The 25,635-nt window shown below is 36.0% G+C and overlaps 1 protein-coding gene across 1 annotated transcript in view; it reads right to left on the bottom strand.

The window, feature by feature from the left end:
- Positions 1-25,635, bottom strand: part of WDR64 (WD repeat domain 64) — a 73,044-nt gene that overhangs the window by 27,520 nt on the left and 19,889 nt on the right. Inside the window, 9 exon segments of the mRNA XM_040552587.1 lie at positions 641-882; positions 2,199-2,298; positions 3,076-3,224; positions 5,108-5,234; positions 13,129-13,268; positions 19,589-19,668; positions 22,377-22,511; positions 23,039-23,253; positions 24,602-24,712. Of these exon segments, the coding sequence (XP_040408521.1) occupies positions 641-882; positions 2,199-2,298; positions 3,076-3,224; positions 5,108-5,234; positions 13,129-13,268; positions 19,589-19,668; positions 22,377-22,511; positions 23,039-23,253; positions 24,602-24,712 (1,299 nt within the window).

The raw sequence follows: 25,635 nt of genomic DNA, 5'->3' as shown, positions 1-25,635 counted from the left end.
AAAAGCTAAAGGATAACAGGACTGAAAGTTATAGAATTTCAGCACATGATGAAGCCTCAGAGTTGCTCTGCAAATTTTGTGTCAATGATTCAGGTCATTGTAGTCCCCTTTACATCAATAAGTTAGAGGAGAGCATCTCAGCCTCAACTGTTAATTTGTGAAGAAGAGAAATTAAACAGTTTTCAGTTGCTGAACCAGATTCCACAACCATGCATAACTTCACTTATCTGAATATTTCCCTTTACATTAAGGAGTAATGTTATCTGCATACACAAGTGCATAAGATCTGGTTCTTCTCCAGCAAACACAGATTAATTTGATAACAGTGACAGTCTTATTAGGAAACTGAATCACAAAGCCTCAATCACAAACAGAAAAAACATTCACGTTCCATTGTAGTGAGTGCATGAAAAGAAATGATCAGAATGCTGAAAAACAGCAGTGGACTAATGAACATATTAACACTTAGAAAGGCAGAAAGCTAACTTGATGCAGGAAGTGGACTGTTTCTTGATAGTTTCTTAAAGTTTATCTACTGATTCATGAGAAAGTCTTGTTTTGCCTTGAAAATTAGAAGCTAATGAATGAAATAAATAACAACAACAACAAAAATGTATGTATATAAGTATAGATTAAAAACCTGAATGATTTTCATCTTCCCACTCTGCTCCAAAACAAGAATTGCATGTTGACTCTCACTAGCCTTCAGATAAACTAGCTTCAGCAGACCATGCTCATCTTTGCTGTGCTGGGCCAAAGGCAAGGCTTTAACTTTCTGTCCACTTCCAATATCCCAGATTTTCACAGTTCCTAGACAAGAATGAGAAATGTACACAAAAGTGAATGGACTCTCTACAACAACCTGTGCTTCATACTCAGGAACTTGAACAGACAGGGAAAGGAGAAGAAAAGAAGAAAATCCAACTGCAGGTTCAGAGCTAAGTCACTCATCTTTAAGAAGTTGTAACTGTGTATGTGTTTCTTGGCTATGTGGTTCTGAGCTACATTAAGGAGCAGAGTGAGCTGGTTGCTGGACTTGTCTCAAACAACTAGTGGGGAGAAGGAGCTAGAGTATTAGCTTAAGTGAAGCAGTTGTTACACGACACCAATTGTGTGGGACTTGATAGCGTTCGCCTTTTGTCATGCTCTTAAAATCCATAATGGGGTTTAGTCCCTGTAGCCAAGTACAAATAATAAACATGGAAAAATGGCATTTCCTCTTTCATATTTTTCTTTGGAAAGAAAAGGAAGCTTTCATATTTTTCATGTTTTAATACTTCAGGTGTGCACTCATGAATATTTGAATGTGAGAAGAATTATTCTGCCATGTTAACAGATCACAAAATTATTAAAGTTTGTTGCAGAATTCAGTGTAGCACTTGTGAATATATTGGAGAGGTCTTGTCATATCATCTATAACTGATGTATGCTAAATAACACAAGGGAAAAAATCAGGAAGCACAGAGAGATATATATTCTGGTGTTCACCACAAAATTGAGCTTAGACACTATAAAATAATAATTAAAAAAAAAAACAACACTACCATTCATTTGGAGCCATTTACTTACACCGCTATAAAGATCTAGGCCCTAAGACCTATGAGGAAACACCTTTTCAGACACCTTTCTAGGTCCCAGACCTAAAAAAAAAAAAAAAAAAAAAAAAAAAAAAAAAAAAAAAAAAAAAAAAAAAAAAAAAAAAAAAATTAAAATTAAATTAATTATTTGTAGTACATCCTTTAAAACTCCTCACACAATTTGTTCTTGGTGTTGTAGCCATCATGACCTAAAGAAGGTGGGGATTTACAATGAGAAATAACATCTTTATTGAGTGTACAATATAGACAAACCTTTACACAAACAAGCAAAGGAATGGCATGCATCACCAACTGGCCCAATAAGAGAAGCTACTTCACCCTATAAATCTTGCCACTTAACCCCATCAGCAATGAACGAAAACTGCAGATCCTCAGCACACCTGTAATGATTCATTATATTTGCCTATGGATTTTCTTACACTTGCATGGTGACTATTTTTAGTGGTTCAAATATAAATGGTAAAATTAATAAACAAATGTAATCTTTTCATTACAGTTTCAACACATATAACGCTGTGATAAAAAGCAACAAATGAGAGACATCTCTTTCACTTTATTTTTCTTGTTAACTGGCTATTATATTCAATGCTTCTCCCTCACTGTATGACTTGAAATCCTTAAGGCTCAGAACAACATGTTCTAGGAAATTTGTTAAAAGAGAAAAGGATCTATGGAAGTCAGCAAATCGTCTCCAGAATTGCTAATCAAAAAGAATCAGATTCAGAAAAAAAGAACAACAAGAACAACAGGAGAATAAAAGGATAAAAAATGAGGTTCTGTAGTTTAGCCACATTGTATGTACCAGAGGAACTTTTCAGTTTTAGAATTCAAGAATCTTTTTATCCAAGAGTAGTATCTTTTACCCAGTACTGTTTTTACAAAGTGCCTTTCTTTATGTTTTATACCAATCCATAGAACATCTAAAGTACTTTTACATCCCACTAAGCTGTCTGGGACTTGAGCACTTCCTAAATTTGAGGAGATGCTCATCAGATATGCCTTCTGAATAATGTGTAATTGTGTTTGCATGAATTATGAATTGGATGCACATTTTGACATAGTGGCATTTTAAATTTTCCTTTAGAGCTACTAAATGGCCAATGGACTTTCACTACTGTTGACACTCTGTCCATCACAGAACAGGTGAATCAAAATGTGGCCAAAGGAAATAAATCCTAACTAAATCCAGAGCCTCCGAAACCTTGCTCAATCTGCCTGGCACTTGCAGTGCGGTCAGCGAAGTAGTTTTCTGACAAAAGAATGCTGTTGAACTAAATATAGCCTGTTTATCATGGCTACCACTTCCCAGAAGAATCTGAGCATAAAAATAGTCACAAAACAAACACTTCGAATAATAAACACTAATCACTTAGATAAGTGCCCAATCACTTATTTGTAATAAACAAACAAACAAACAACAACCTGAGACTATTTCAGTTGATAGCCGAGACTATTTCAGATGACAATTTACACTCACCTTCAGTATTGACTGAGAGCAGATAGTGATGATTTGGTGAAAAGCCCTGTTGTAAGCCAGAACATTGATGCTTTTCTCATGTGTCTGTGGAACCTGTTTTGTATCTTGTATCATGTGAGTTAGGGGATAAATATCAATGACAGTTGAACCTGCACATGGTGAGACAAGTGAGAATATATACATTTTATAGAAAGGTTTCATTTAAGACATGGTGTTCTTCTGAGTTTTCTGAAGGGCATAAGGAATCTTGTCTGTTTCTTGAGAATATCTGTTCCTGAAAAGAGAAAACATTCACCCATGCTCCCCACAAGACATCAGTTAAACAACAGCTAAGTATTTCCCTGCCTTAAACAACCACCTGCCTACCTTTTACAGGATTGATACCCTGAATCCAAGATCATTAGGAGTGGTAAATCCCCCTGGACCACAGTGGGTTGGAATGGAACCCAAATAAATGAAATATGAACTGGCAAGTATATCACTAAAATAAATTCTGGTAACCACTTCCTTAGAGATAAGGCAATTCTAGCTGCAGCCAATGAGGTCTTCCCAGCACCTTCTTTTATACAGCACTGCAGGTCTGAATGGCATTGCACCTTCCAGTGCCCTCTGATCTGAAGGGCTGCATAAACAGAAAGGCAGATGGGGAAGACAAGACAAAGGAAAGGACAAGGTTTTTACAAGGCAGGCTCACAATCCAGCCTCTAATTTCAATTCCAGAATTGCTCCTCTACCAGCAGAGGAGCAGCAGTCAGCAGTGAGCATGCAGTAAAGAGCAGAATTGCCTAATACTTGGCATGAGCCCAAGCACACAGGCCGGCAGCTTGGAACGGGCACAGAAGGAAAGCTGTGGCAATATTCAAATGAAGCATGAAGGTGAGCCGTGATTTATGGATGTTAGTGAACCAATAACTGAAAATCTCCTCTGTAAAGTCAGGTACATAGCAATAAGGATTAATTTGCTCACATATAACCTCAGTCTCTTGCCCTGTTCAGGGGCAAGGGGACATTCACTTAACCTTTTAATGGAATCATTAACAGAATCCAGGGCCAGATTTTTACAGATATTTAGGCACTGCTCCAATCATTGTTTATAAGGGCAAAGCCACCTCATTTTCACAAGGGCTTAGCTATGTAAAATCACTATATTACTAAACCTTGAAAATCTCACTAACTTAAATTTGAACTGAAGATCCTATCTGTACGTTTTAGTAATGAAATATCTTTAAAAAGTATTCTTATTAGTATTCGGATCATTTTTAAAATAAGACCTAGAATATAAAGTTTCTTAAGCTTTGCAATGCTTAGCCAATTCCAAAATACATGCAACCATTTGTGGACTCTCGTCCAATGTATATATTTAGGCTTCTAAAACAGGTTTATTGACACAAATATTCAGCAGAAACTGCCGGGTCACTGAAAATAAGAAATTTCATGTTCATCTCAGATTTGACAACCTTTGTGCATTGTTCTTGGTGCAAGGACAGAAAAAGCTGTCCCCAAAGACAATGACCTTATTTCCCTGATAATCCTCAGGTGTCTATAGCCCCAGGACAGGTTTAAAGCTGAGGACTCCAGGATTTCAGAGACCACGTCTCTGGGGCAGACAAAGCTGCTGGTTTCCAGGTTCTCTGCCCTAAATAAAGAAGGCTAAAATCCTTAGGGACACCTGCAAATCTCTGGGCCTTCAGAGGTTCCAGGCTCCTTGCTATGGAGTCAAGAAACTACATGTAGCTTAATTTTTCTAAAAAAGGTTCACCTTGCTTTCAGAGAAGTCTTCCTCATTTCCTCTGGTTCCTGCTGTTAATTCCAATGCTGCATATTTTCATACATATTTCCATATTGAAATTAGCACCACATATAACAAGACATACTTCAAGATGGTCTTAATGTACAAATACCCTGAACGCACAGTATTCTATACATCTCATACAACTTATTCCTGCATTCAACTTCATTAGTATGCAATCATAAGGGAAACCACATTCTAGAAGGGGGATGATACTCTCACACTTTAATTACAGTAACATACCTGTGATCAGCGTGCCACGATCATTGTCAAATACCATGGCAAGGGTCTCCAACTCTCCAGGAATCCCTTGATTATCATGAAAGACCTGAAGCATTGAAAGGGTCTGTATATCCCACACTCGAAAAATCTTGAGAGAAGAGTGGGGGAGAAAACCTAATACTGTATCATGATTGGATTTTCAACTACTCTTCATTTGCATGACAAAATACTATACCCTCTAATGCAAATCATGTTGTTAATAGTTACATCCCAAAATAAGCAACACAAACACTGAAGACATCTTTATTGTCATTTTACTAAAAGGCACAGAAAGGCTGAGTCTTGAAATATTGACCTGAGAAGTCCACGGGAGAACCAGATCTCCCGAGAATCAATTCTACTCCTTAATAACAAGATGACTCCATTGTGTCATGCTTTTCAGTCAAGTACAGACAAATGCCAATAGTTTAAAAGCTTGTATTCTGGACTGGACTATCAAATGGTGTCAAATAATACAAAGATAAATTTCAGAGGGTTCCACATCAGGAATTCCTGAAATCTTTTACTGACAGCAGATGTTGGAAGGAAATCGGGATCAGGACATCCTGTAGATGTATCATTTTTATGCACATACAATTCTTGTGCTCTGTATACGCAACTGCTACTGACCACAGTCACATTACCAACCTCTAAGGAACAGTAGATATACCAGATACAGTATATAGTTCTTTCAGTTTCAACAGACAACACGGCATTTGCTTTAGGCTCTAGAATTATGAGTTAGTAATATGTTGGCAACATTCATTCATCCTGCCTTGATCAAACCCATGTTGTACTTGTTGCTATCCCATGCAAACTGCTATTAATTCTGCAAGAAATCATGATGTAGGTTCTCAGACCCTGTGGTTTTTAGTGTGGTGTATTTCCCAGCAAAATAGACTTACCGTGTTATCAAAAGTTATTTTGTCACCACCTCTGCATGTAATTCTCATTCAGCTGACGAATCTGTAGTTTTATGTAGGCATTTGTGCAAGGTATTTATATTCATGTGTTATTAAAAGGTAGTGCTGCATTTTAAATTGGGATTTTTAACACAAATGTTCCCGTCAATACTTGGAGTGTTGCGGACTTTGACAAAGGGCTTTGAATCTTTGGATGAAATGCTCCATAGAATGTTAGCCTATAAAACACATAAGCACAAACCCATGAAATATTCAACTGAATTTGGTAACTGAACTGCATCTCAGGCAGAAAGAAATATCACATGAATAATTCTGCTTCCTGGGCTACAGTCCCTGGATGTTTTCTTCTCTCAGCTGTTCCTTATTCTTAGCCTTGAAACTCAGTGGAGATCTCTATGGGTTTCCTTAGATGATCTTGATGCAATCACTCAACTTCTAATTTCATAGCTTTGGCCAGTAAACAAGAAGCAACCAGACAGCCATGACTGGGGCTGGAGTGCTATTTCTCTGCAAGAGCAATAATTTTGGAGATCTGGTAATCTTGAAAAAAAATCCTAGGAAAAATCTTATGGGATTGTAATGTACATCCATTTTTTGATTCTTCCCAGAATCTGCTATATGGTGAAAAACATTATGGTAAAGGTAGTTACAACTCCAAACATATCTGCATGTTGGGTGCGGATTCTTGCATTTTTATTCCTGAGAACCTACTTAATTCACCCACAGCTAAAAGCAGCCTTGTTGCTACCCTAGCTTGCCTACTGTGTAGACGGTCCAGTAAGCCTCATGAAACTGTCCTGATCAGATGCCATAACCCAACAAGAAAAGATGCAAGAGTAATTAGAGCACCAGTCACTGGACAGTGAGATGGGAAGTTTATTTAAAAATGACTTGTTTTATTTCTGATTGATATATTAGATAGTACAACAGCTGGCACCTTAGAAAAAAATGAAAGAGATTAGACAGAAAAAAGAATATAGAATTCTGTTCATCACTTCCATAAAATTTCATAAATGTTTTCATGACATAACGTACTTACTGAGGCCATTAAGAAGTTATGCCATTAACAGGAAATGTCTCATAAGGAACAGTCTCATAACAGAAATGCCAAGAAACACTATTTGATGTATAATTTAAATTGACCACTGTAAGGGTGCCACTGACCTAGAAATGTTGGTGACTTGTAGAAAAAATTGTATTAAATTATTGTTAAAGTCATATTGATTTACAAAGTAATTGCTTTTAGCTCATATTGCCTAATACCGACATAGAAATCTGACAGGAAGAACTCTGAGGAAGAAACAAGAACATGACATCTGTCAACTTTATAACAAAACCAGCTACAATCAAAATCAGCTTTCATTGCTGAAAATTAAAAAAAAAAAACAGTTCAACAATGTAAATCCCTATGTAATACAAAGACATTTGAAAACAAAACAAAAAAATCCTTAAGAAATAAATACTTTCTCTGCAAATTTGGGATCAGATAAATTTTGAAAATATTAGGGATTTCTGCAGAATACCACTTATATTTGGTCTGTTTGATCACATAAAAACTTAAACATTTCCGTGATTTTTTTTGATATAATTAATTCATGAAAAAAAAATCATTTTACAACTATAAACAGAGAAAGTAAGTGTTTCCCAAAAGACATACAGCAAGTTACAATCTGAAACATAACCCACAAGTTTAGACTTTTTCAGCTTTCCTCATTATATCCTATTCCCTTCTTCATTTGGAATTCTGTTTATTTTTCTGTTGAACATAGTGTGTGTCTATTATAATCCACAGGCAGTATGCCCTGTCCTTAAATATGCTTTTGATAATTAAGAAGACTTCACGTGTGCTTACATTAATGGTATGAAAAGTTCAATGCAATTCCCAGGAATTATTTCTTCAGAAGACATACACTATACAATTAAGAATGGAAGTTCATTACTTTGTATGTTGTAAAATGTTGAAGTATCTCTTTTCACTTAAAATAGCCACTCAGCATAGAAAAAAAAAAAAAAGAAAAAGCTGCTAAAGAAACAAAATGGAAGACTGTTCGCTGTTTGTAAAATAAAAATAAGGGAAAGAGTAATGGATGGAAATTATTCAGGGTTATGCAATGTCAAGAAAGGAGATAAATACAAAGCTTTAGAGATTATTGGAATTTCCATCCATAACCTAATTTTAAAGGAAGTTACAGAAGATCCGGCAAAACTTTGAAATAGAAGGGAAAAAAATAGACAGATACACCAGTGTTTAAATAAATCACTTCTGGCAACAGAGAGAAATTCATACATGAGTGTTTCTGAATTTTGAGTAGAAAGAAAATTTCTCCTGATTATCTTGTTTGTTGCAGGGAAAATGCAAAAGGAAAAGGCCCTAAAGAGCTTCTGAGATTAATTTTTCTCTGAGACCATATTGCTTCAGAAAAACCATGCCCATCAAATTCCTCTACTAGATTTTTGACCACATTTCAGAAATTTATTCAGACATTCTCTGAAGCTTACAAAAGGAAAGAGTTTCATGGAAAAATAGGCAGTGAGAATGGCTCTGAAAAAGGAAATCCAGTTGAATAGAAAAATGAAGAAACTGTTTATCCGCCTAAAATAAGTAGACCAGCAGAAATAGAAATAGAAAAAATAAAAAGTTAAGAAAGTAAGGGTAGATCTCCAAGATCATTTCTGGCACAGTCACAATTAGAAGGTGTAAAAATAGCTTTAAGAACTGAAGATTTATCACAAGTACGTATCTATAGAGATACTCTACTCAGGAGAAAAGAATAAGTCACTGAACAAAGACATAATAACCTTTCCAGAGACATCATCCAGACCCGTTACAAAGTAGAATTAGACAAAACAAAATTGAAGACACACAATTTTAACAATCTAATGGCTTTTTCAAGTAAACAACGATCAAGACATAAGCTTGACGTCTTATTTCATCAAAGCAATGAGAAAATTATTTTACAGCACAAGTGAATATCAGAGCCTCTTGTGCCCTTTCTTGCTCTTTGTTCAGTCACTAATGCCAATACTGCATTAAGAATATGCAGTCACTTGAAGTGACAGCAAAAACCTAGGTCCCTCACAGCATTCACAAATCTCTTCCCTTCCTTCAGGCCTTCTTCCTTTTCTAGTCGGGGGCACAGGATGGGGACATTATGTAAGCCACTGTTTCACATGAGTAACTTTAACACAAGGAATCACCAGCACAGCTGTGAGATATAGTGTCACTGCTGTTCATCTGCATTAGCACACATAACTGCATGAATACATATGCAAAGAGTGGAAATGAAAGGCATGCTTAGTTTGACTGCGGGAGCTGCCTTAGGAATGTTTTGTTAAAACACTGCTGTTCTGTGTATTTATTAAAGAATTTCCACATCAGCCTGACAAATGCCAGGAATCACTGAAGCCCTGTGAAAACATACTCTTTATGGCAATACTCTTTATGGCATACTCTTTATGGCAAAATGCTTCTTGACTACATCTTCTGAAATCACACACAGACTTGCAAACAAAACACATTAGAGAGGAGGTGGAGCATCAAATGCTTTTGAAAATGACTTCTTTTCTTTTTCCTGCTGTTTCCACCTTACAGGAAAAGCTGAGCTGTGTCTACAACGCTGTCTTATATTAATGAAAAAAGTTGTTGGTTCGGTTTGCGTACTAGGAGAATTGGCATTGACCTACAGACATACCTTTTGAATATGGATGTTGTGTTGTGTGGGATGCAGGGTTTCTTGCCTGTGTTCCCTCATTGGGGCCAGCTTCCATCACACACTAGGTAGCAGGCACAGAGGGGCATTCCAGGAATGCATGTTGTCTTTCTCTCCTGTATTTGCTGCAACAGCTTTAACAAGCTAGTCTGCTATCCTTTCCAGGACTGCAGCCTGGATCACTCCCCTCTTTTCTCAGGTGCTCTTGTATCATTCATCTTTCAACCCAATGGCAAAACCCTATAGTTACAGATGGATTTTTCACAGACACAGAGAAAAATTGGGAACCAAATCCCTCCAGAATTCAAAGTGAGTTCTTGCCAAAGCTTTCTGACACCCCTTAACATTTTTAAATGTGTGTATTTGCATACATAAACACTTTTCTCTCAAGTACCACTTTGTCAATCCCCAAATATCAGAACACGCTAAAAAGCCTGAACTATCTTTTCCATCTGGTCTAAAGTCTATGTTTTGAGAGCATATAAAGACCAGCAACACCTTTCTCTTCTATTTTTAACACACACACACACACACACAAAGCACAAGACTCATCTTCTAAAGAGGAGAGATTTAGACTAGACATTAGGAGGAAATTCTTCACTCAGAGGGTGGTGAGGCACTGGAACAGGTTGCCAAGAGAAGTTGTGGATGCCCCACCCCTGGAGCTGTTCAATGCCAGGCTGGATGGAGCCTTGGCCAACCCGATGTAGTGGGTGGCATCCCTGCCTATGGTGAGGGGGGGTTGGAATTGGATAATCTTTAAGGTTCCTTCCAACACAAGCCATTCTGTGATTCTATGATTCTATGATCTTACCAACTAAAATGGTAACAGAAGATGGAGTTAGAAAAAAGCTGGGAAATAAGACAAAATTGTTAAAAAAATATTTTACATGCTCTCCGTATGATAAAGTTCAGGCTCAGGAACACTGTGTCTTGCTGGGTTATCATGAGGAGGCTGTTGTGGAAGGCTGAAGTGAAAAAGTTACAAATTCACACAGAAAGTCTGAGCCCTCAAAGACAAAAATCACCAGGCATGAAGCAGAGGTCAAACTGCAGTTCTGTTGCCGTGTTATTTAATAGAGTGAGTTACCTGCAGAGAGTGCAGCTGTGTGTCCTATGATCCCTGAAGGTGATCCTGCAAAGTACTACAACTCCCTGTAGTTATTAGAAGATTTAGGAGCAAACTGATGTCAATGGGATTACATGTGAGGCTAAGGGAAGAAGGATTTAGCTCTAAGCATATTATTATAACAACAAACCTGTTAATATATAAGGTTACTTTCTTTTTCTCAGTTATGGTGGAATGATGGAAAGAAATTAAAGTGGGTAATATGGAACAGTGAGTCTAATTGTAAACTAATGAGCCTGCAGGCGATTTACCGGGTGCTATACAAAGGCTGAGACTGTGTAAAGGCTCTGCGTTTTTGTCTCTTTATTGTCTGCTCAGTGTGCTGACAAGAGAGCTACCTGAGCCCTAATGCAAAGATGAAATAACCATGTAAATCATCTATATATTGTAATTTTTTTTTGTGACAGAGTGATCACGACTTTATCTGTAAAGTCCTTTAGACTCCTCTGTGAAGGATTCCTTCTTTTTTGATATAGCTTTCAACTGTGACCACAAGATTTATCTGGCTTTTAAAAGTCTAGGAATTTCTCTTTATTTCTTTTTACTTCTGAGGAGAAGTGTAACTTCTAATTTACAGCACAATTTAAAGACACAGTTACTTTTTAATTAGAATATACTTTCACATATTCATGTACAAATGATTTTACTGATGTCATTGACACAACTCAAGTATGTTTAGTTAAGATCAGGTATAAAAGTCCACATACTTGGAGTCTTGTAAAATAGATTTTGTTTCTCTCCAAAGTTATTGTATTGAATCATAGAAAGGCCCAGAAAGTACCTTAAGAGATCTCCTAGTTATTTACTGCCTGAGGTACTTCATTCCCTTTTTTTTCCCCTATATATATCTTCATGTACATTCATTCCCCTTAAGTCTTGTCTTATGTCTTATTCTATTTTTCCTACATGCATAGCTTGCAGGCTATCCGTCAAAACCTTCCTTAGTTCAGCAGTGGTGCATGCCTGCAGCAAATGTACAGTTACCTACAGAAAAGACAAGTATAGATCTATAGAAGTGAGGAAGAAGGAATGGCTATGGTTCAAGGATTATTTGAAAATGACATATTTCTGATTACTTAATTTAAGCTAATAGCACATTCAGAAGAGTATAGGTTATTTTAAGAATAGGATTAAAGACGTGAAAACATAGTATTTACCCCACCTCAATGAGCAGTGGTAAGCAATTGTGGCAGAGGAGCAGCATGGACAGACGAAACAGAGAGATTTGTAATATTTCCTACATAACACATCAAAAAGCTGGGTATCTCAGTTGACTACCTATATTTGGTCCTTATTACTTCATAGGACACAACTGACTTTTGCCACAGATCATACCTTCAATTTTAATGCCCATTCGGTACTCTAATATTTCTGCCCATGGCCTGCAACCCTTATTCAGCCTGAGGCAATTGGTTAATCTAGCATCCATACTTGCTATTCCATCTTTGCAGATGTTAATGAAAATACTGATTACAGAATATTGAAAATATTGCATAGGACTATACTTGAAAGAGCTCCATAGCCTTTTATGGAGCAACTACCACTTCAGTAGCTTTTCATTTATTTTTGCACAGGTTTTTAGAAGTTTTTATTTTCTCCTGAACAGTCTTTACTTGACAAAATAAGATAAAGCACTGATGCCATGATTCCACCAATAATTTAAATGAAACCCACCAATTTCCAGCCAAGTCTTACAGTATATGGCTAAAGAAGTTTTACTATTGATGCTATTTGTATTTCTGTCATGAACAATATTTTGGAGCAGTGTCTTGTAATTCAGACACCATTCAGAAAGAGGATGATATCTGAACACGGTGTATGGAGTGGCCAATGTAAGAAAACATCCACCTACAGATTTAGCAGGCTGACAGGCAGAGAGGGGTAAATGAAGCTGTAGGAAGTTGTTGCAGATGATCATGACTTAATGAAGCATTCAGATAGCAGTTATGTTATTATTCTGGCAGCTGCCAAAGTGATGCAGAATATATCAGAACATTAATATCTACTATCGTAAATACTATTTTTGCACATACAGAAGGGTCAAATACTTCTATTTTAGTCTTGCTCCTCAATATAAAATAATTTGGAAATATTAAGCTAAAACTCTACCTTTAAATTAAAATAAATTAACTGACAAGCAATGAAATTTGGACTAGATGCTACCAGAGATACTTACTCAAAAACACATTGCTACTTGCGTTTATAGCATTGATTTCCATGAAGTTAAGGAAACAATTTTACCTTTGCAGAAGAAAGGCTGATAACATACTGATCTTTTTCATTTGTCACAATTTCCACAACACTATGTTGGTGTCCTGATAGCTTCCCTGTAGGCCTGCTATTAATACAAGGATGCCACAAATGAAGGAATTTGTCATGACCTGACAGAAAAGAATTCATATATTCAGAAAGACTGAATAGTCACAAACACTGTAAGTGAGTTTCTTAATGGAGGGATTAATATTCATAAGTCTCTGTTTTTACTATGTAGACAACTCCCACGTAAGGGTGCTAACTTTTCCTTCTAAGAGCTGGATTCCAGCTTATGTTTTGATATGTTTTCAGTATTTGTCCCCATACTTGCATTAAAACCACATAACTGATTGGCATTTCAAAGGCTTTTTATTTTCTTAGAGGAATGTTAGACGCACTGGCTATGACCACGTGGTAGTGCCATGAAAGTAGAATACTAATTTAAAAATTGAATTGGGGCTCAGATTTTTTTCTTTCAAAGATCTGATTGAGGAAAAGAACAAAACAATAATTATTTCCATTTAGCCCAGTAGTGAAGGGATGACTACCTCTATGGAAAGGGATGATCCTGCAAAACGGGAAGAGGAGCAGATATGAAAGTTGAGGGCAAATGGGAAATAATAACAGCTGATAAGTGATTTTTTTTCTTAATGTAAATGAGAATTAAGTTTTTTTTCCTTTTATTTGTACGTTCAAACATTAAAATGACCTGCAATTAGGGTATCATCCTTGACTGCATTATAGATAAATCTTTTGGTACTGTTTTCATAATAGTTTCCATAAACATTTCAAAACACAAGGATGTTGTTAAAAACATATTAGTAAGCTCCTGGGTTTACATACTGATGCAAACACAACTGTAGCCATTGAAAAGAAATTGTATTTTTTACAGGAGTTTGAAGAGGACATGAGCCCAGTTTAAATTTGATACTAATTTGTTTATATTTTTACTTTCAATTCCTGGCAAATATTGCAATTGTACGCACTGTATGCAATTAGCTGAACAGCCTATTTTAATATACAATAAATGAACCAATCACATTTTATCTAGATTTCAATTTGAGTTTTAATTTTCTCTCAGCTTAAAGTGACGTGCAGAAAGCCAAAAAAGCATACACGAGCAAGTACATGGCCTGAAAGATTAACCCAACCTCCAGACTGTGAAACTTGGCTTAGTTCTGTTTACAAAGAGGACAGTTAAAGGTCATCTCTTTCAGTATGCTTTCCAAGTATCTTCCTGAAGCTCTTTCAACCTCTTGTCATTGGTCAGTCCCTCTACCTCTCTCCACAGAGATTTATTCATTTTCTTCTTATTACAGCAATATGTGATTCTTTTAGGAGCACCCCATCTCCCTTTTCTTGCATTAAGCTTTATGGCCCTCTCGGTTAAATTGATTCCACAGTTTAGGTAGCCTCTCTCTGAATGACACTGGAAAAATGATCTACTCCTAGAATAGCTACAACAAAAAATAATTTTGTTTTATGCAAGATCATTTCAAAGGTATGACTGAGAAAGAGACCATGCAAACAGCTGCAGTGGTGCAATGGGGGCATAACTTCTGCATAAGATAGGGGAGCTGTGCTCTGTTCTCTATGTTCCTGAGGTGATGGCAGATGAACAGAGAGCAGGCACTCCATTAAGTGACCCTTAATTATGGTACAGTTTCTTTTAACAATAGAATCAATAACACGTTATTTATTCAAGATATTAACAGGAAGAAAAAGTCTCATTCAGAAAGAAAACCTTTCCCTACATTAAAAATACAGTTTTCTTCCTATGTGAAATAGTGGATTAGTTTTAGTTTGTTTTACTGATGTTGAGATAATGGTAGAAGCAGTTACAGTAGATGTGTTCTCTCCCCTATTTCTGGACTAATGCCAGACTGGCCCTGTTACTGCAAAGCTATATGCTCATCCTGCCCGAACAGCAGTTAGGGCAGACATTCACTGCTTCACTGGAACATTTGCTGGAACACTTATTCTCTTCTGTGATCCAAATATGCCTCCTGGATTCAGAATCCGGACACAGAAGGCATGGGTACAAAACACATTCAAGAAAAGCTTGAAGAGAATGAATTGCCTGTCTAAATATCAGAAAAAAAGTTAAGATTCTTTGAAATCAATAATTTGAATCATAATGGGGTCACTTCTGTGTTTTCTCTTCCAAGAAAAATAAATACAAAAACGTGTTTATGTTTTTATTGTTGGTATATATATTTTTTTAAGTCAGACTCTATGACCACAGCTCTACTCTAGCTAGATGTTATGGATTCCAAGACCTTCTTTGAAAGTTTTATGCTTTATCAGACTGTCTCCCTTGCTTATACAGGTTTGCAGTTTATGTGGTATTCCAAGATGTCTGCTGAGTTGTCTGCATTTCAGTGGTTTTGAAACTCTATAGAGAACAATAGCATTTTTGAACAAACACTAGGCTTAGCTTGTTCTCCACTAAAAAAATAGAAATGTAAAATATAATTTCTGGTTTCTTTCCATATTGCTCCTGTCCCACAGAAAGGCCTCCTATTCTTTAAAGCAACTTCACTGTCATTTTCTCAAGCCAGCCTTTTAAAAGCCTAAAATCCTAAATTATGATGTCTGCAAAATCTCTTCACAATACTGAGACATCAAGTAAATTAAGACAAGTTTATAGGTTTATCATATTAACCAATGTCTCTCTTTTCTCTTTGTGCTGCCTTGTCTGTCTTCATGTTATTAAAAATAGACTGCATCACAGAAAATACTCTCATACTTGTGAGGGCCAGTATTTTTGGAGTTCTGGTATATCATTTCTATAACTATGATCCCAGGAATTCCTGAAAATGTCAATACCAATGCATAGTGCCTTTAGAAAAAAAAAAAAAATCAAGATACAAGATGTTACCAGTTACTTCACTTCTGCCAGGAATGCAAAAAGGCTATTGAACAAGCACGGAAGACTTCCTTTCAAACAGTCTTATGCTGCTACTGCTAGATTTAGAAAGAACCAATAGTTTTGATTCTACTTTATTGCTCACAAGAGAACAGTAGCTGGATTTGAAAAACTAATAAGGTTAGAAGTTGATGTATCATATAATTTAAAACTGATCATCTCCAGCTTTTATATGCATATATGATTTGCTTTTAAGTGTAGCTATTCCCTGAAGTTATGACTAAGACATAGTTAGAATTGAAATAGATCCTGAGTAAGAGGAAAAGAATTGAAATAGATCCTGAGTAAGAGGAAAACCATATCATTTTAACATTCAGCATAATAATGCAAAATGTTACACAGAAAAGTTACTCTGAGCTACTGTGGGATCCATCTTTCAGGCCACTAATGGGCTTGTATCATTTTACTGGCTAAAGAAGTCTAGTTTTTAGCATGAAAAGTGAACTCTGTACCAGGTTTGCTTGTATCTTTCTTCTTATTATAAATGTCAAATGCCTGGAAGACAAAATTAGGTTGCATCACCGTGCTAACAGAAACTCATGAGAGTATTCAAATGCAACTAAATATATAATAGAAGAGTAGGGGTGTTAAAACATATGTCTTTAAATAGACACTTCCCGGTGTAAAAATACATTGTAGGATCCAGTACTTTGCAAACCATTTGTGCTGAATAACAGTAGATTGAGGCTCAGTAAAGTCATTAACAAATTATCCTCACTAATTACTTCAAAAGCTATCTTACAATCAATGGCTGTTTTTTTTTCTTTTTCTTTTTTTTTTTTTACATTTTTTTTCTCTTTTTATTGCTGAATATGATATAGAAACATTTTTTAGAAATGTTTACACATCACGAATAAATCTACATATGATGATTACTGAATTATTTACCTTCCCTGGTCATTGATCGTTAGGGTACATTACAGGTAAAATTATAGGCTTTCTAGTCAACAAGATTTTACTACCTCACGTGCCTATGTTCATTTGAATCTGTTCATTTCATTAACCGAGTCTCATGTGTTTCTCAGCCAGATAAGAAAGAGTAATGTTTTTTAATATATAGAGACAAAATTAGTGTGCTCTAGTCCCGCTGACTACTGAGCCACTGGAACAGTATATTTTATTAATTGAGAACTGAATTATAAAGCTCAACTTCCAAAGAACTTAGTAGATTGATCTCTCAAAGGCTGAAGGACTAGATTCTTAATTCTGGGTGCAGCTTCACAGTAGCCCCATCCGATCTAAAATTTACAGTAAATTTGAAAGGTACGATGCCATCTTGTCATGGATTTGGCCATGCATTCCCACTCTCTCCTGTGACTATTAGTAATCCAGATCAGGAATAATTTCCTTTCAAGGAAAAGCAGCAGTTCAAGGAAAGCAGCAGGACTAAGCACTGGGAATGAAGGTGAGGCAGAAGAAAGCCTTCCAACATCAAGATGAAGGTCAATGGGTGAACAAGCTAGACAGGATTCCAAATCAAGGATATGTAAATGTTATGAGCCAGGAATAAGCTTGAAGATTGTTACTGGCAAGCACAATTCTTACAGTTCTTCAAAGTCATCATTGCAGAATCATTCTTGAACACAATATTATTAATCTTTTGTCATGTAGTCCATACTCTCTGTACTTTTGTGCAGCAAAACTCAAGACAAATTAAAATGTATTGGTGAGAAAGCTCATCTCCTTATAATATTTTCTCATTACATAGCTGTTTAGAGAGCTGTTTAGAAGTCCTACAATCCAAGCCTAGTCTCCAACCCTCACAGTCATATATGTTATCTATACTTTTCAGAAATTTCAAGCTCCATTTTAAATGAAAGATGATATTTCTTTCTTCTACTACCACTATACTGTGGTACACAAGTACCTAGGCAAGTATTGTTACAGGATTGCTCCATTTCTATATTCTGCCTGAGGTGTCTATTGCTGGTTATTGTCAGTGAGGGTAGAGTAGGCCAGGCAGACTTTTGGTCTGGAATTTTCTTAGGAATTTTATCCAGATTTTTCTCCTCCCTTGCTATTTCTATATGAAGAATTTTCAGTCTGTAACAGGAACTATTATTAGTTCCTGTGTACATGATCTTCTGTCCTGGTCTTCACCCTGTTTTTATTACTACAGTAAAGTCCTCTAGTTCTACCTGTGGGAAATACTAATCATATTCCACTTTATAGTGCCTCCCTACTTTATGGCATCAAGAAATTTCTGCAGACTACTTTTTTTTTTTGTGTGTGTGTGTCAAAGTAATCAATGTAAATAAGATCTCTCAGAAGGCTGAATGCCAATTTTTTCACTAACAACTTTCCTATTGTACTATTGCTTTCCCTTTAAATTTGTGTCTAGAAAATCAATAGAACTTCTGAAATACACATCTCATCTGATATTGTTTGCGATATCTGTCTCAGTTTTCCCTTTGGTAAACTTTTACACTTCAACTTGAATTGTATTATTTCCCATGTTTAGTTGTCTTTTTTTTTCCTTCTTTTTTTTTTTTTTTCACCATATTTATTTTACTGTCTTGCATGAGTTGTCAGGCATTGGGAAGGGTTGCCCAGGGAAGTGGTGGAGTCACTGTCCCTGTAGGTGTTCAAGTAAAGGTAGGACGTGGTGCTTAGGGACATGGTGTAGTGGGTGACATTGGTAGTAGGGTGATGGTTGGACCAGATGATCTTCAAGGTCTTTTCCAAACTTGATGATTCTGTGATTCTTGGCTATTTTTTTATTTCCTTATTATTAAATGTAAACCCAAGAACTGTTATGTGATACGTGTATTCAGAACAATTTTTAACTAAGTTTTAAGCAGAACTGTGGTACTGAAGACTTTGAGATAGGAAGCATCAATGTAGTCACTTCAAGGCACCACCACATCAGACAGAATACACAAACAAGACTGCTGCCATGCTCCAGCCACATTTCTGCAGCATGAAATATGACCACTTCAATAGAAAAGCTCATAAAGATATTAGATAACAGGAAGAAATGGATATGAGAGTGCTATTTCTGCAGTCTGCACTGGGAGAAAGAAAGAACAGTAAAGCTTTTTAGAAACATGATCAGAGAGAAGAGCAATAAAATTATTAAGGTGAGCCAGTGTGATTGCTTATGACAAGAAAGAAGGCCAAAGAGTGATAGGAAGGGATGGGGCCTATGCTGATACTGCAAGGAATAATCTCTAAAACCTCACCAAGACAGTTGCCACTGTGGGTTGGAAAGGTGTGTTAGAGTAGTTCATCCTACTCTTTCTCCTGTTCTATTAAATAAATGACAAGACTCTTGAATCAAACACAGACTGAGCCCTTCTTAGATTTCTATTGGAATATTTATCTCTTCAGAGCATTGCTCCCAGCAATTATAAGCAAGAGAATTTGTTTCCTGTCATTTAAGACAGAAGCCACTATTTAAATTCATAAGATACTAATACAGCTTTTATTTCATCTTATTTAATTGGGAAAAAAAATCACAACAAAATGATCTCTTGGATAACCTACTCTCTTCATACATTACGTAAGCCCAATACTAACCTCCAGTGACAATGACTTTTGCTTTTCCACAATATGTGAAGGCATTCACCCCTCTAGGGACTGAAAATTCCTTTACAAGTCTGTAATCATCAATAAAACAGTTAATCAGGTAAGAGTATAGGAAAATACAGTCTACAGTCATTCCACTTTACTCTTCTGTAATATATAGAATAGATGTTTGCATAATGTATACAATATCTTGTTAAAAGCAAATTGATTTGTAAGTGACTTAGATAGTAACGTCAATAAAACTGGGACAAGGTGCACTTTCCAGTAAAATAATAGATCTCTGATTTGAACAGCTGAATTCTTTACCAGTCATACTCCAAACAGAATCCTAAAATGGTAACTGTTGCCAAAGGTAGCCCTTATACATCTGCATGCTTAAAGTTCTTCACTGAACAAAAGTATCAAACCTTCTGCCTTTGCCTGTTTCAGCAATAGAGGTCTATTGTGACTACTATTTTGCATAAACCAAGTGCAATTAGTTTTGTGCTGCTTCTGTATAATAGTATTGTATAATAGTCACTATTTTACCTACTTTGTGTAAAAACATGAAGAGACTGCAAGTTTCTAAAACTCATTTTTACAGATTTATTCTGTTGTGTTCACTAAAAGAAACACAGGCATTCAAACAGCCAACACAGACTGATTGACTCTGTGACCCTTTTCCTACATCAAAAGCTAAGCCTATCCTTCAAACAACCTCTGCTTCTCTCAACATGTTTCATACTTTACTACTAATGAGTGAGTATTTTCTTGAATTTTGGATTCAGCAACAACACACCTAACACCCATTTGTGCCAGGAAATGATGACTGTCAGTGTAGTTGGGCTATACACACTGAAATGAGTACTCATTCAAAGACACATTTTTTCTTTGAAATCCAGACAGGTAGGTAGTTCATTTATTCTGAGCTAGAGAGTAACCATGGCTCTTGCAAACCATAACTGTGGATGGTGTAAATTTGCCAAAAGACTCTGGACTCTGGAAACTTTTGGGATTAGTGAAGGAGCCTGTTCTTTCTTGGCAGGTCTAAGTAAAAGGTTGTTCACTCCCCATTACCTAATGGAAGAAAAGCTTTCTTTTCAGAGCCCTAACAGAGGAGTCTGAATTCTCTTAATAGTGTAAAAGAGGCAAGTATTTGCTTTAAATGTGTGACTGGCAAATGACTTCACAATTTCTCATCTTTCCCCTTTAATTCTTAAATTTAATACTTCTGTATAACTCTCTATTGGCTCCTTAATGAACAGTTTTGATTCTCTTCCAATATTAGTGTGAATAAGGGGTTCCAGCAGTGTGAGGTCCTGTTCAAGTCATGGCCTTGTAACAGAAGCACTCTGTGATCCCAGCCACACGTCCCTTTTTAGATGCTTTACAAGAAAAGGTTATAACTGTTCATCAGCCATTATCCACCAAAAAAACTTAACAGACATGTAGGAGACAAGATACATTGCATCCCTTTTCAAGAACAATAACAATTGCTTGCTGGAAACTTAATTACAGAAATTTATTTTGTTAGCACCGGTAAATCATATAATTGAACCACAATTACTTATGGAAAGGGCATTTCAATGTGATTTGATGCATAGACTATTTCAACAATGTAATTATTCAGTTGACTAAATATAATTTCATTTAGCTGCTGAATGAAACTGCTTAAAGAAAGATAATGATTGTGATTGCAAGCACAATTATAGTCAGTGTTAACTGAAAAAGACCTACCAACACATTTGCAGTTAACATTCTGCAGTATAAAAAGGAGTGCATAGCTGTAGCATTTACTCTTTTGACTATACTTCTGATTCTCCAGCCTTTGTTTTCTTTCTCCTCAAATTAACTGTTTTTCCAAAACTCTAGCAAAACCAAATAGGAACTTCCCAGCTTTTCTGACGTTGTATATGACCTTAAACAAGCTATGATTATTTTATATTTCACATTCCTCAAACACAACAAATATACAATATTCATAAAACCTAAAGTTATTGGATTGATGCAAGAACTACTACATAAAAATTTATGCCTTGTGTTATAGAAGATTATCATAATTGTTGTCACTAGCCTTAAAAATCTATTAATCTCTGGATATACCTCACAGTAATTGTGAACCTTATCTAATGTTTACAACGCTTTGAGATATTTGAATAAAAAGTTCTATATAGATGTCATTTATAGTTCCTTTTTGCATCAAATTATGTTTACCTATATTATTTATTTTTAGCTGGACTATAAACTCTTCTACAATCACAAACTGGGACAGCTTGGAATAAGCAAGAGGACTGGTGGATCATATGAATGATATGGCACAAATAAGGAAGACACAGCTGTTTTCCTGCTGCAAAGCAAATCCACTTTGCAGCCTTCAGAATACATTGTTCTCTTGGTTTAAGCTAGTGTAACAGAACTTGTGAAACCGAAACAGTAAATGAAACACACTTGAATATATATATAGTGGATATAAAGTTCAAATGAATAGATACATGATATACAAGTAACAAAGAAATCTATTTTATAACTAAAATTTGCCTGCTGAGAAGTTAAAGCAGATAATATTGCCAGTGTAACTTATTTTAAGGGTGGTAAATAATAAATACATAAGGACAGTCCTACATTAAAAGCTAGAAAACAAAAACATTCAAGTACTTAAATAGTTGTATTTTCATTTGTATTATCAATGCTTTGGATAAGGATACTTTCAATACAACAGGACAACATCTTGCATAGCACAGATCTCATGCAGAGTTCTAAGGCAAGAAGTCTATCTTTTTGGAAGATGTCATATACTTACAAGCTATCCTCTACTCCCTTTATGTCATCCAAAACAAATGAATGAATACTGTCTGAGGAGCAGGATCCAAAACAATTTAGGTCAGAAATATACTTAACTTTCACAACCCAGTCATCATGTAGCTTGTATTTAACACTAGGGATATAAATTGAGATGTTATTAGGATATAATAGCATCTACTGTAGTATGCCCATTGCTGAATAGTTTTGTGAATGAGATTATATGCAGCAAATGCTAGTGTTTAATATCCAGGCCAGATCCAGAACCACTCTTCCAGCTGAAAAGCAAGCAGATCTTAAAGCAGAACTAAGGTTAGGGTTGAATCATGCACTTCTCTAGTAGCAATTATGCTTCTATCTAATCAGGACCAATAAGGCTGTCCCTATGTCTGGATAAAAGCAATTGTGAATTCTTCCCTGGACATTTGCTTGCTCTGTTGCCTTGCTGCTGTAAGATCTCCTGCTGAAAATTATAGTATTTCCTTCACACAATGAAAAGCAAATTACACTTCCTGCAGTTGTTTTTTTTTTTCTTTTTTTTTTTTTTTTTCTTTTCAGGTGGGGTTAGTTTACACATAGAAGCTAATCCTCCATCCAGACCAGAGAACACCCAAATTCAACAAATATTGCCAAACTGATAATATTTTATCATAAGTAACTTACATGTTAAAAATTTTGGAATCCAAAATCTGAACCTGTGATTCCTTTTTGCCTTTACATTGCTTCAATCCGAAGTGATCACCGGTCACTTTAAGCAGGTGAACATAACCCTTATCATCTCCCATTATGATATTATCATCAGCCAGGTGATCTGACATAGTCACCGTGCAAACACAGAGCAGACCATTTTCCATTGGTTTGATGATAAAGCAATTATTCTGTGAAATTCAGTAAATAGTTAATTGGGATGGTGTATTTGCTACAATCATAAATTGTTTCCCTGTTGAAAAAGAAGGTGCCATCTAAAAGAAAATGTGAAATGGTCAGCTTACAGAATTATTCAAACCATAAAATGCAGCAGTAGCACTCACAGCCTAGGAGTTATTAATACAGCCTAAGAGTACCAAGTGTACTTACATGGGCAGGTTTCTGAATTTTTAGGAATTGAGACAGTGGCAATGAATACAGTGGCAAGCCATTGTGGTATTTTGCTAGACTGAGAAGACCCGGGAATGAGATTTTGGGTCATCTACATTATACTGTTTATTGGTTCTACTGTCTGACTCCATCTGTTATTTGATTAAAGCATCCTTGCCAACATAAACTGGCAACGGTTCATATGCCATAGGAATTAACCACTTTATGGTTCTCTGTGTAGCACAGGAACACTGAAGAGACATAACACAGATACAGACTGTCTGGATATTATTCCTGGGATCTCAGAAGAGAACTGTTCCTATTCATCCAAGACAGTTTCAAGTCTCATTGATGTAATGACTGGAGGAAAGCTCTATGAGAATATATGTTTGAGCATTCCTTCCCAGGAGTCCAACTGAATTGGCAGAATGACTTAGATTGACTTAGCTGAGCTTCGGAACAGACCTTTAAATATTAAGAGAACAAATGAAAAATCCTAAGGCTTGATCTTATTCTAAAAATATTTACTTTACTTCATCTCATCTTCTCAGCCAACTCAGAACTGCTGTGAAAAGACCCTGGAACTAAAGAAAAAACCTAAGAAATGGATTAGAAATCCTTGCAAAACTTATATTTTGTAATAAGGCATTCAAGAAGACTTTAGCTGCTTGAACATACAGTATCAACATCAAGATGCTTTTGCTCTTGAAAAATCCTGAAAATGTAGTATTTGAAGAAAGGTTTTCTTTAAATCAGGAAGCTACCTCAAAAGACTCTATGCTGAATTCCTTTGGAAGACCTGTCCCTTTGTTCTTTAAATAGAGTTCAAGATAAACATGCATATACATCAGATATAAATGTGAACATATACACATTAGATATACACAGAAAACTAAACTGCTTTGGTGGTCTGTCTGCAACATAGGACAAGATTTTCCTCTTTCTTGCAAGTTTTTAAGACAGTCTAAAAAGCCTGTTTGGTGTGGAAAGGGTATTCCTTCTTTAGTATTCCACCATTTCACTGAGTTCCTACAAAGACAAAAGTTAATGCCTTCATCCTGTTAGACAAAAAGATATATGGATGTACATTGAAAACAATGACTAATCTTTTTCAGACCTCCTTTTTAACATTTGCCTGATCCAGCATACTACCTGACTTCCTTTTGATTTATAGTCCCAGACGATGATTGTCCTTTCAGTTACAGCCACAACATATTCCATCTGAGTTAGGAAATCACATCCAGTGATCCAAGCAGTATCCTGATGAAAAGGGTAGCTAAAGAAGGATTTCCTCTGTGAATTTATAACCTCGCCTGTTGTTTAAATACATATTTTAAACCATCTCTGCATAAATTCCATATACTCAGCACTAAATCCAACCCCAGGTAATGGGACTGAGTTCTCCAGAACAGCTCTTAAATGAAGTTGCCAGGTTCAACCTCTGTTATCACTAACTCATATCAGATGCAGAGGAGCATTTCAGAAATCTTATTCCATAGTTTATTATAGAGGCTTTTATATTTATGTTACTTCTGCATTAATTTAATGTGCTGAAATACAAAGTGTTTTCTGCTATGCCTGTGATGGCATATCTGAGTTACAGATTTGTCAATTTGTTTATTAAGCCTCGTCAACACCTTAGACTTAAAAAGAAAAAAAGATGGTCAACAGTCCATCAGAAGCCTGAATGGACAAGTACATCTTTGCTCAGCTTCAGTTTTGGCATAGGAACAGTTCAGAATACCTTAATGAGGTTACTGAGTTGAAAGCTAATGAATGACTGCTCACAAAGGATTCAAGCACTTCAGCTCTGAGGACTTAAGAGGTTTCCTTTCATTTCTGAATAACCATCTTACGAATCCCTTCTAGAAGATATTGTTGACTAACCCAACAAACTAACCAGTAGGAAAAAGAAAAAAGATTTTACGTAATGACATGAAAAGTTCTCACCAACTTTTCTGGCAACAATTCCAGCATTCATGGAAGCATGTCTTTTCATGAGAAAACGGTTTTCATTAACAAAGACAGATATGTGATTTTGTGCAAATAACAAAGTATACATGACAGGGAGACTGCAATTAGGAGAAGAATTTATGAAGGAGTTTTTCTGGTAAAAGCTTAAATCTAGCTATTGTTAGTTGATACATTTGTACTACTTACCCTTCTCTGAAGATGACTGAAAA

Source organism: Cygnus olor, chromosome 3 (assembly GCF_009769625.2).
Source record: "Cygnus olor isolate bCygOlo1 chromosome 3, bCygOlo1.pri.v2, whole genome shotgun sequence".
NCBI classification, from domain to species: Eukaryota; Metazoa; Chordata; class Aves; order Anseriformes; family Anatidae; genus Cygnus; species Cygnus olor.
Note: the sequence above shows the minus strand (reverse complement) of the source record. Positions and strands in the feature narration are given on the sequence as shown.